Here is a 12,337-nt window from a genome sequence, read left to right as displayed (position 1 = left end):
GATGGAGTTAATCAATTTCATAGGAATTGTGTTCCAAAAATGCCAAATAAACAAAAAAAGGATTCCTTCGAACCGGATTTGAACCAGTGACCTATGGATGTCCACGATTTTTATAATTCTACAGTCCACCGCTCTACCAACTGAGCTATCGAAGGTTGTTACAAATACCGAGTCGAAAATAAAACGATGCAATTCTTTTATAAACAGTTGATCTTTACCTGCGCTAGCCTTCAACTAGAGATTACGCGTTGAGCAGCAAAGGCCCAGGTGTCACCTTCCGCGAATTTAATGCAAATAAGTGAATATTAGCGCCATCTTACGATGAAATATATAACTATATGACTATGATTGATTTCACGTACAAACTTAGCTCTTCTATGTCACTTTTTAACATGTTTTAAACTTGTTTGGTAATATTTCAGAATAAAACCGCTATAAAAGACAATCCGACATAATTACAAGCAAAAAATGATAATTAAATTGTAAATCCCTAATGTTTAGAGAAAAGAAAAGTTAAAAGCTTCCTTCGAACCGGATTTGAACCAGTGACCTATGGATGTCTACAATTATTAACAATTCTACAGTCCACCGCTCTACCAACTGAGCTATCGAAGGTTGTTAATCGCTTTTGTTTATAAAAATATTCTCCTTTGATAAGCCCACTTAATTAATAACTCCCCAACTTTCCAAAATCTATCTATATATATATATAAATGAATTGCTGTTCGTTAGTCTCGCTAAAACTCGAGAACGGCTGAACGGATTTATCTTATCTTGGTCTTGAATTATTCGTGGAGGTCTAGGAAGGTTTAAAAGGTGAGAAAAATTCGAATAATTGCCGGGAAAATCCTCAAAACAGCTCTTTTCTATAGAATAAAATTTGACATTGAGATTCAATCATAGTTATAGTTAAATAGTTGAATTCGAGATGGCGCGCCGAAGTGCATTATTGACAAAACTTAATATAATTAATTTCTTTAAATTAAAATTGCTAATCTTATTGATAGAATTGACTCTTACTACGAGTATGTCCAGAACAAGAGAGTAAAAACGAATTACATTTTTATTAAACACTGCCGGGACGGAGTCGCAGGCAACAGCTAGTTAAAAATAAAGACCTTATCTAAAATTGCTCGAGATTACAACCGATCAAAAACATTAATCCCAAACTAAACTATCCTCATAATATTTTCGTTAAATTTACGCTTCAATTAACAATTTCCATTTTAAAGCGCTTAGAGTCTGCAGCCAACGCTTTTTTACCCTCGTGCAATTTTTTCACCTCGCACTTCTTGCCCATTTTGCAAAGATAGTTTAGTTGGAAGCTCCCAGTAAACGCTCGCAGCAATAGCAACAAAAACACGCGTTCACTGCGCGCACTTTTTGTTCCCACTGCCGCCGCCGCTGCCGCCGCCTACGTACACATAACTTTGCGCAAAAGAGTAAGTTCGCCTCAAAAGCATACCGTAGAACGAAAGGATGCGAAACGCGTGTGCGGGGATGAGGCGTATCCTCGTTGGGGCATTATACCGCCGGCGGACAAAAAATCGATACAAACTGTCTCCTCAAGAGACTGCGAACGTGTTGTGCGAGTCCGAGTGAGGGGGTGTCTAGAAAACCTCTTCATCTAGTCAACTGGAGCCGTAAGATGTGTGGAATTGAAGAAAATTGAAAAATGTACGCGTGAAATAAACACTCAAATGAGGTTATGTTTATACAACGTTAACTTGAGATAAACATCGTTAGATGGCGCTGTGGGTATGAAAAAAACACTTATGTGTCTCTAGTTGTTAATAAAAAAATACAGAAAAATGTCTACCACTCCCAGGAGTGTAAACATGTAATATCTAATATGAGAATTGAGAAACACGAAATTTAATCATAAAAGAAAACCTAGCGCATGTCGGCTTTGCGGCTTTCATCGCCCTGTCGCTGGATGCTCGAAGGGATGTTACCGGTGTCACGAGTCACAACTATTTACGGCGCCGGCGAAACGTGAAAAAGTGTGAAATTCGCCAGCGCGTCGATAAAACTACGCATCGAATTTCTCTGAGTCTGAGTCTTTTCCCAGACTGTCAGCGTGGCGAACGTGCGCCATTAACCATTTTGTCACACGAAAAGTGCACAAAATGTTGACCATAATATAAATACGGTTTCGTTTTAAAGCACTTTTTTCTAAAGTTTTATTTTTTGGTTGCTTTTTATTCCATTTAAATCTTGTGTGTTTTTGGTTTATTTCTATTCGTACGGTTTGCTGGTTTTCGCATAAGAATGTGCTCGAGGATAATATGAAAAACGAAAAAGGCAGCGCTGGAGACGAATGGAAGGTCGGTACGAATTGCAAATGCGACACCCTGCGTGCGTGTGTCGTCGTCCCGGGATGGCGGCTGGAACACGGAATGAATGCATGACCGAAAACGACACAGCCGACGAAGGAAGCGTCGGATTGTGAAAGGGAGCTTGTTAACTTTTATTCAAACATCGTGCTCTTCGCCGGCGACACGACGCACACATCGTGCACCACCACGCGTGTGGGGAAATATTTTCGGTCTTACGAGTCGATCTCGGTGTTGTCGTATGAGAAATGTGCAATAAGCAATAAGCAGTGAAATACGCGAACCGAATGAAAATGTATTCGAATGTATTTGGATCATTTTTCATGACGCATCTTTTAATCAAATTGGAGATAATAGAAAAATTGAAGGAAATGTAAAAAGTTTCCTTCGAACCGGATTTGAACCAGTGACCTATGGATGCCTACGATTTTTATAATTCTACAGTCCACCGCTCTACCAACTGAGCTATCGAAGGTTGTTGCAAATATCGAGTCGAAAATAAAACGATGCAATTCTTTTATGAACAGTTGATCTTTACCTGCGCTAGCCTTCAACTAGAGATTACGCGTTGAGCTAGGAAAGGCCCAGGTATCACCTTCCGCGAATTTAATGCAAATAAGTGAATATTAGCGCCATCTTACGATGAAATATATAACTATATGCCTATGATTGATTTCACGTACAAACTTAGCTCCTCTATGTCACTCTTTAACATTTTTAAAACTTGTGCGATAATATTTAAGAATAAAACAGCAATGAAAAGCAATCCAAGATAATTACAAGTGAAAAATACAATTAAATTGTAAATTCCTAATATTTTAACAAAAGAAAACTTAAAAAGTTTCCTTCGAACCGGATTTGAACCAGTGACCTATGGATGTTCACAATTATTTCAATTCTACAGTCCACCGCTCTACCAACTGAGCTATCGAAGGTTGTTATAAATATCGAGTCGAAAATAAAACGATGCAATTCTTTTATGAACAGTTGATCTTTACCTGCGCTGGCCTTCAACTTGAGATTACGCGTTGAGCTAGAAAAGGCCCAGGTATCACCTTCCGCGAATTTAATGCAAATAAGTGCATATTAGCGCCATCTTACGTTGAAATATATAACTATATGACTGTGATTGATTTCGCGTACAAACTTAGCTCTTCTATGTCACTCTTTAACATTTTTTAAAACTTGTGTGATAATATTTAAAAATAAAACCGCAATAAAAAGCAATCCAAGATAATTACAAGCAAATAAATACAATTAAATTGTAAATGTCTAATTTTTTGAAAAAGAAAACTTAAAAGTTTCCTTCGAACCGGATTTGAACCAGTGACCTATGGATGTCCACAGTATTTATAATTCTACAGTCCACCGCTCTACCAACTGAGCTATCGAAGGTGATATTCAATCACAAAATATATCAAAACACCAATTGGTTTATTTATTCTTACTTAAGTGCAAAATTAAGTGCTACTTAAATATGATAGATAAGTAAAAATAAAATAAACTTATCAATATATGATAAACTCTGACACACTGTGTGTGTGTAATTTAATTAATCACTTTTTGCATTAAATCTGCACAAACCAGTTTACTAACGTAAACAAAATTCCTGCTATCGTGACTAGTATAATTCAATTAAAACATTAAGATCAATTAACAATCAAGCCGGCATAGAAATGTTTGCGCAAGCATTTTAAAAATGCACCAGCAGCAGAGAAAATGACACGCCAGGAGCACGCGAATGTCGAACGTGACAATAACGACGACAATGTCAACAAAACTAATGAAAAACGAAAGAATAAAAAAAAAGTACTCACCAGACTCGCTGCCGGACAATCCGCCTCGTTTTCCGTCTGAATTCCATTCTTCTTCTGCAAACACACCAAACGAATTCGATTAACAATCAAAACATTACAACAAGTTAAACAACGCAAATTAATTCATTAAATTATCAAGAAATAAAAATAAATCGACGAAAATTAAAAACACATTAATAATATGAATCAATTAACCGTATTAGATATTATAAGATTAAATAGATGGCAATTTGCAAACGATACACCTTCGCAATATACATCGTTAATCAAACAAATGAGCAATTAATTTAGTGCGTAATTTCATCTGCGCCCCCAGTTTGTGTAGTACCTGAACACGTTTCCGAATCAGGCGCGCGATCCTCGTCTTCGTCGTTGTTACAGCAGCGACTGCATCGTGAACACATTTTAATTTTAATTGTTTTTTCCTATCATAAATATCCTTGACATTCACTGATTGGAAACGCCCGGGGCGCACGTTTTAGTGATGCATGTTCGTTAATTAATTAGAGTTTAGTAGGTTTTTAAATATTAGTGGTGTTTTCGATGGAAAATGATTTCCGGACGGATTTTTTTTTTTGGTTTTGCTAGAAAAACATTATAATAAAAACTGTGGTATTGATTAGTGCTTTTGATGGGATTTTTAATTGGGTTTTCAATAAACAAACGAATAGAAAGAGTTTTTTGTTCGTAAATTTTAAAATTACGCAATTTTTGTGTTTTTGTGCTGTACGGAAAGCAAATGCGCAGGCGCAAGCTCCACTCCGTGACTAAAACCCGTGACTAAAGTACTTTTGTCACGACCGTGTCTAAAATACAATTTTTAATGTTTCAAAAACGTGAAAAAAACTAAATTAAAGTAGAAAAACGCAAAAAATAGAAATTCTATCATTGATTAGCGCTGTTGATGGGATTTTAAATTGACTTTTCAATAAACAAGCAACTAAACAACTTTTTGTTTGTAAATTTGAAAATTACGCGATTTTCCTATTTTTCCCATGCCAAAATCTAATAATTTTAAAAATATACGCAAATTTAAACTTTTGTGAATATTCCCCGCCATAATACATTGTTTGCAATTGCAGTTGAAACTGTTTTCTCTCATTTTGTTCGTTTTTATTTGGCAGTCGAGAGATCAGCTAAAATAGAACACCATCAGCATCGAGGCGGGTGCATTTCAATTTCGATTTGGGGTTTGCAGTTAAACTGGAAATTGTGTTCGCCGGCGAATTCATTCATTCGTCCGTCGGGCGCTTCGGACGCTTTTCATTCATTGCGTTGTGAATAAATAATCCATTGCGGAGGTGATATACTAATACTCACATACACCACAAAGAAAAAAAACATACAAAATATTCAAAGATTTCCGAATAAATTAAAAAAAAAAACATAAAATCATAAGATTTCAACTTTGTATCCCTTTTTATCAATCACCTTACACCGCGTGTGCAATGCACATTAAGCCACATCATAATTCACTACTCGTAGTCTGAGCATGACCATCGACTGCACCCTTTCCGCCCTTAATGCCCTCGGATGGCAAAGTAATACACTTACTACAATCGTGCGTCGCGCGGCTTGTAATTTACCAACTCGCTGGCCATTTAATTCCTCACATAATTCTAACACGCACGTATTAATCCATTACAGGTTGTCTCGGCCAATTAGGGCCTACGATTGTCAAAAGACAAGCGAAATAAAAAATACAACATGAAACACTCGGTGGAAATAAATTGCGTGTTGGGGAATGCTTTGTTTCGCTGTTCACTAAGGGTAAAAAGTAATGCGGGTGCTTTTCTTTGTTGCACTTGTTTTAGTCAGCAAAAATATCGATGCAGCTGATAATATTCATGTTTCTGTTTGTTGCTGAATGATGATTACTATCAATCGTGATATTTTACTTCCGGAAAATTAATTATTAACTCATTAAATTAATCCGAAACAAAAAAAACGTAAATTTTGTTTTTTTATTCAAAAGTTATAATTAAACATCATAACTTTTTAAATAAACATTTCATGTTGTTTTAGTGCAAATAATATAGGTTTGTTAATTAATTATCGCCTGGCAAACAGAATGGAATCAATTTTATGCGAAAAATCGTTAATATTTATTCGAAATTAGCCCACAACGCAATGCAAGTTGGTATGTCAGTGGGAAACCGAGTGGGAAGCCGAATCTGGATGAAAAGCGAGAGAGAAACAACGAAGGGACGTATTTATGATGCAATGTCCCAGCGTCCTTTGACTGCTATATAATACAGACACAATTTCGTGCTAGCCGCCTACATATCATATCGCAGCGACAACTTCACAACTCCGGATTGTATAATATGTCAAATTGGATAGACCTAAACCCACAAAATAAAAAATTTAAGAATAAATCACAAAAATTAAATTTTCTCAAAAATTGATTCAAAATATTAATTTTTTCCTCAAAAAGTAAAAAAATATTAATTTTTCCATTGTCTTGATACAATTTCCTCTCATTATTCCATATTAACTAAGTTAAATCCCTGATTGGAAAATAATGAATCATGGTACGTGTGTGAATGTATGTTTGCCGTGAATATTAATACACCTTTGGCTTTGCTTTTCACGCTCGCGGATATCTCGGTGTATGAGAATTTGCACCCTCGCCATCCAATTACCCGAGGTGCTTAGGAGGGCATAATGCGTGCGCGCGCGTAATTTTCGTTCTTTTCGGGGCGCCGCGGGATGTTTGCACGGGGACGGCACACGCTCTCAGGTTATAATGCTGTTTAATATGAAATATGTTTATGAACACCCGCGCGCGCGCGAAACTTCAACTCCGCCGAAACTCGCAGCCAGTAAATTCGCACGAATTTAACAAAAACAATTAAAAACTCACAAAATGGTGGAGGCGCCATATTTACATATTTTTATGCATTGCATGTGTTTTGCATGTTTTTCGGTTTCATGTTGCGTAAACGTTTTGAGCGGAAAATTGAATGCATATATCAATAAAAATGAGTGTGTGTTCTATATTTAAATTATGTACTTGTATATGGTAGGCAGTTTCCGTAATGCCTGCACAAACAAAGAAAACGCATATTTTCAGCCTCAAAATAAACATAAAACAAAAGTTTTACTAAATGTAAATATGACAACGAAAAATTAAGTGAATTAAGTTTTATTTACAAAGTTTTAAGCAAAAATAAAATTTTGATTATTTTTGTCTTGATTATTTATTGAAAACCCCTAAAACCCCGATCGATAATTGCTCAGTTAAGTGAAAAACTCTTCCATTTCTCTGACCAGACACAACAAGAAAAAAACATGAAATCAACTCGAGTGATGCAATTTTATGTGTACAGCTATAATAAGTAATAAACCGAGCAACTCGAAACTATTTTCGTAAACACATCCACCACACACTTGAAACGCCACGGAGAGACAAGACAAGACGGTCGTGAAATGTTTCACGAGTCTCGCGCACTTTCAGCGCCGCAAATACGACGCGTCACGTTTATTTACATTCGCCATTATTGCGTTAAGCATGCGGACATGCAAGCCGGACGCGAGTGAACGAACCATTCATACTTTTATATGCTGTAATTTGTTTAAATTTAATACAACTGTCACCACACTAATAAAACCACTATTATGAACACATTTCATTTACATTTAATAAAATCACTAAAATCAACAGGTTTTTAAATAGATATTAATTATGAAATTATAGTGTTGTGGTTGTCATGACATTTTTGGCACGTGGGATAATGACGAGGATGGTATGAACGCACTCGCGAGGTGGTGCGAGCCGCTGCGTACCGCAGTCGACGAGCAACGCCGCGTGACTACGTCGTCGCGGCGGCAGCGACCACGGCGACGACGCCGCCCTGCTGCTGCCGCCGCCGGGTGCTGCGTGTGCCCGCGCCTCCCCACTATCGCGAGGGGTCGATAATAGCAACGCGCGAGCACACACATCAACGCCACAATCCTCCAAACGCCGCTATTATTTTTCTATCGAATTTTTTAAAAACATTTAAAAATTTTTACAAAAATTTCCCATTTCAACCCTCTTGGAGGTAAATAAACTCAATAAAGAATCAATTTTGCGTTCCACTTAAGTCTTTCAATATGATTACCCCAACAGGAAGTCGTTCGATTTCCACCCCCCGGCACGATCAAAGCAATCAGCATTATAAGATCGAATGCGAATTGAGCAAACCGACGAAAACGTTAAGTGTGCGTTTGTTTTCCACTACCTTAGCCTGCGAAAGCGGCTAGACGGTGAGAAATTGAAGCGGGAATGTACTCCCCCATCGCGCCCGTTTTGAATTGGATATTAAACTCACTCACAAGTTGACTGAGTGAGGCGAAACCGAGTCGATTAATAATTCAGCAACGGCTGGGCGGGAACGAGGTCAAGTTTTATGATAAAAGCTTACAATTATACTCAAAATACTTGAAATTCAATATTTTTTCGGGTTTCTTGGGAAATTCAGAGTGAAATCCTTCATCATTTCGGTTTTAATTAAAACTTGGCTCATTTTCGCGCGGTTTAACGTTCGATTTCAGTGTGATCACTTCAAACGGTCTTATTTCACACCATTGGATTGTTTGTTGGTGCTTGAAAGGGTAAGAAACCCTTTTATCGGTCGCATGTGGTTAAAATCGAGTTTTTCGGTTTTTTTCTGGGAAAATGCGTTTCAGACGTGTGGAGTATTCCTTTAGACTTGTTTTATATACAGAGTGTCCCAAATATATAAAAATTATTTTTTACAAACTATTTACTTAAAGTTTTAATTAAATTTCAATGATTTTACCCAAAAAATTAAAAATTTTGCAACATCTGGTAAATATGTTCCGTACACTGCATTAGCTATGGTTCTCCGCTTTTCAAAAGCCGAATATTGCAGGCGGTGTCTCCAAAGAAAAAGCATTCACCGCGGAAGCCGTCTCCACCGCCGACGGTTTAAATATGGTCCACCGGTGTCGTTTAACTAACTTAGCCGCGATGCTGCTCGAGTTTACGCGGTTTTCTCATCTCGTCCGCATAAATTTCTCCGAGTGAATCCCTAGTTACATGTACCCACACGTCTGGAACTTTGATTAAAGCACTTTTCCGGATTATTTAAACCAGAACGCGAATACAGCGCATTTTTTAAATTTAAATAAATAGTTCTGTATTCGAAAGAATTGCGAAAATGATTGAAGTCGGGCACGTGCATAGTTCTATTCCTACTTATACGGTCAACAAGGGTTGTTGGTGGGTTTGGTGGCAGCGAGGTAAGCACGTATGATGGTTTGAACGACGCAAACGTTTACGCCACATGCGAGCGGAACGTTTAATGCATCTCGGCGAAAATATTGCGAATAAATATTTCAGTCACGAACATTTCTCTCCGGCACCACCCAGCAACCCCTCTTCACTTTCCTTATATCTTATATCTTACATCTAACGTCTTTTGCAGTGTTTTTTTTTCTTGTGTGTTTGAAGTCTTATTTTCATTTTTATTCGTTTAAAAACAGAATATGATGTAAATGTGATCGTTTCGTGTTTTTATCACCGCGAGGTCACATAACAAAGAGCCGGAAATGTAGAGTAACAAAATATAAGAACGTAGGACATTGGTCGTAAAGGACGAAACTGAATAGTCGCACGACAAATAAAACGCGTCGAGTGCAATTTGAGCTGGAAGAGTGGAAAGACTTAAAAAGCGCTTAGCGTCGGCCGGGCAAACATGGCAGACGATTCTGGAATATAAAAATTCCAACGCCAACGCCAACAAACAAAAATTTGCGTTGGAATAATTAAAAATTAAAATAACTCATTTTGCAACCGCACTACAAAGTTTTAAATTGCAAAATATAAGTTAAGAAAGCTTATAAATTAATTAAACGTCCGAGAGGACGAGAATGAGGATTAAATTCGTACAATTCTTCAGTTTTCATTAACTAAGTACACATTTATTTCGCTTAATAAAAGACAATGAAATACTAACGAAATAAGAAGTTCCGTTTATCTTCGTTAAGTTTTTTTTCACCACAAATTAAATTAGCAATCATTAGATGTGATTAAATTATATCGATGAAAGAAATCAATATTTTCTCGTGCTGGGAACGTGAAAATCACAAAGAATAAACAAGCATATATAAGAAAAACAAGCAGGAATCGTAACAGAGAATGCGGTGTCATGACTGGCACATAAAAAGTTTTCACCGCCTGGAAGACGGCGTTATCTCATCGGATTTCTCATCGGCGAAAAACACCATGAAGCAACGCTTTTCAATTTTTTTGCTTTTTATGTCTATAGAGGGGCATACGCTGTGTGTATGAGCATGAACAAGCATTTTATGTGTGTTTTAATACCGAGTGATAACAAAAACACAAAAATATTTTGTAATTTAATTAAAAAATTATGATATTTTGAATAAAATATATTTTATATGTGGATTTGTACTTTAAAATGTAATATGAGTAATTTAAACTTTACCACACGCTATATTTGTATGAGAGTTTCATTTTGGTTACGATACGAATACGAATCTTTAATCTGCGCAGTTTCTGAGGTGAAACGCAAACAGGGCGTTTTTCGCACACGCGAGATTCGTGCTTAATTCACGGGCGGAAAATTAAATTGATCCGTTGCGGTATGAAAAGAAAATTGAAAACCCACACACAGTGATGAATTTATTATTAATTCAATCAAGTTTTCTCCAAAATCAAAACAAAAGAAAATAATTTTCATCATTTCTTACCTCCATCTAACGATACGCATTGCCTCCACACAAACATGTTTATAAATATATCCAATTAATTTAGCGTAGTAAATGCACAGCACTAATTACAGCGTTTCATCGCCGGCGCACATATTTCAAATTTCACAACAAGTTAGATCGCTGCGTTGGGTGTAAGTGCATCCCGAGTACCTGTTGTGCGCCACCCCCGCCACGCTTGCACTTGCAGACTCGGTCGGCGGCTGCTCGCGACGAGAGCATTTCGCGGCGAGTGCGGCTGCTTCGGGTGGTGGCGGCGCCGGGATGCTGGACGCGCGGGGCGGACTCGTATGACACGCGCATGACTTTCACCTGTGCCAGGGAGAGTAGAGTACCCGAGCATTCGTACACCTGCGCTTGTAAATACAAGTAGAAGTAGAACCGGCGGAGTCGAAGTGTATTACCGAAGAGTAAACATAGATTATTACATGGGGCGGTGTAGTGGTGAAGAAATATTGAAAATTTCTAAACACATCCCTACTAATATTATAAATGCGTAAGTCCTGATGTTTGTTACACTTTCACCCAAAAACTACTTAACCGATCATCATGAAAATTTGTACACATATTCTTAGTGGTCCCCGAATGGTTATAGGCTACTTTTTATTTAATAAAAAAAATTATTTTTTAAATAAAATAAAGAAATAGTTTAGCCAATAATACCTCTGCATCTGGCTATTTGACTACTTTAACGCCATCTAGCATTCCAGCAATGAAGCTCAAACCTAAGTACTATAGTACCATCACACTGTATTATCACACTGTATTACCGACAGCTACGTCAACATCAAATCCAATTGACTACACTATGGAGACTGTACACTATACTTCCATAGACTATACTTTCAGCCATTTTAAACTTCCCGCCATTCTACTTCATTGTTACTTCTTCTGTGACTACAGACGCGTACGGAAGCAACTTCATTATTTTAGATATTCGCGAGCGAAGCCGCGGGTTAAAGCTAGTTGTATATTGTATATAATATAAATATTTGTTAAAATTGTACCAGTTTCAGGCCTAGTGGGAGGAAAACTTTCCGGCTTTCACTAGCGCGCACTCTTCGTTATGTTATTTATTTACGGACAACATCCCCTAATAAATATTTCAGCAGGTTGGATGCGTCGTAACTCGACGGCGGACGAAGGACGACGACGCTGGGTATCGGTATCAACTCCAGTCAGCCGGTAAGTGGAAGCGGAAAAAGGCAAGAAACGCGATGACGCAAAACGCCACAACAACACCGATACGCCATACGCGGGGTAAATATCCGAAGGTATCAGAAGGGAAAACCCACGCTGGTTGAGATATTTATATTTTAAGAGAAGACGAAGAGCTCAACTAGTGTAAAAGTAAGAAGCAAATTCAAACTGGAAGAAAATAGGTCAACAAAATTTAAAAAAATATTTTTTTTAGGAAAAATTAATAAAAATTTCATTAATCCT

At 37.4% G+C, this 12,337-nt stretch overlaps 1 protein-coding gene and 5 non-coding genes across 6 annotated transcripts in view; all 6 read right to left on the bottom strand.

The window, feature by feature from the left end:
- LOC135795812 (uncharacterized) overlaps window positions 1–12,337 on the bottom strand; it is a 50,668-nt gene that overhangs the window by 15,999 nt on the left and 22,332 nt on the right. The window contains 1 exon segment of the mRNA XM_065307604.1: window positions 4,154–4,207. Within this exon segment, the coding sequence (XP_065163676.1) occupies window positions 4,154–4,207 (54 nt within the window).
- TRNAY-GUA (transfer RNA tyrosine (anticodon GUA)) lies at window positions 64–155 on the bottom strand. The gene is given in 2 exon segments: window positions 64–99; window positions 119–155. It is a non-coding gene; the product is annotated as a tRNA-Tyr (tRNA).
- TRNAY-GUA (transfer RNA tyrosine (anticodon GUA)) lies at window positions 523–615 on the bottom strand. Its single transcript has 2 exons — window positions 579–615; window positions 523–558 (listed from the first exon to the last, which is right to left on the bottom strand). It is a non-coding gene; the product is annotated as a tRNA-Tyr (tRNA).
- Window positions 2,720–2,811, bottom strand: TRNAY-GUA (transfer RNA tyrosine (anticodon GUA)). The gene is given in 2 exon segments: window positions 2,720–2,755; window positions 2,775–2,811. It is a non-coding gene; the product is annotated as a tRNA-Tyr (tRNA).
- TRNAY-GUA (transfer RNA tyrosine (anticodon GUA)) lies at window positions 3,180–3,271 on the bottom strand. The gene is given in 2 exon segments: window positions 3,180–3,215; window positions 3,235–3,271. It is a non-coding gene; the product is annotated as a tRNA-Tyr (tRNA).
- Window positions 3,640–3,731, bottom strand: TRNAY-GUA (transfer RNA tyrosine (anticodon GUA)). The gene is given in 2 exon segments: window positions 3,640–3,675; window positions 3,695–3,731. It is a non-coding gene; the product is annotated as a tRNA-Tyr (tRNA).

Source organism: Atheta coriaria, unplaced genomic scaffold (assembly GCF_025399875.1).
Source record: "Atheta coriaria isolate IRGN ID8LTWV9N9 unplaced genomic scaffold, Caltech_Dcor_3.1 hic_scaffold_7_pilon, whole genome shotgun sequence".
Taxonomy (NCBI): domain Eukaryota; kingdom Metazoa; phylum Arthropoda; class Insecta; order Coleoptera; family Staphylinidae; genus Dalotia; species Dalotia coriaria.
Note: the sequence above shows the minus strand (reverse complement) of the source record. Positions and strands in the feature narration are given on the sequence as shown.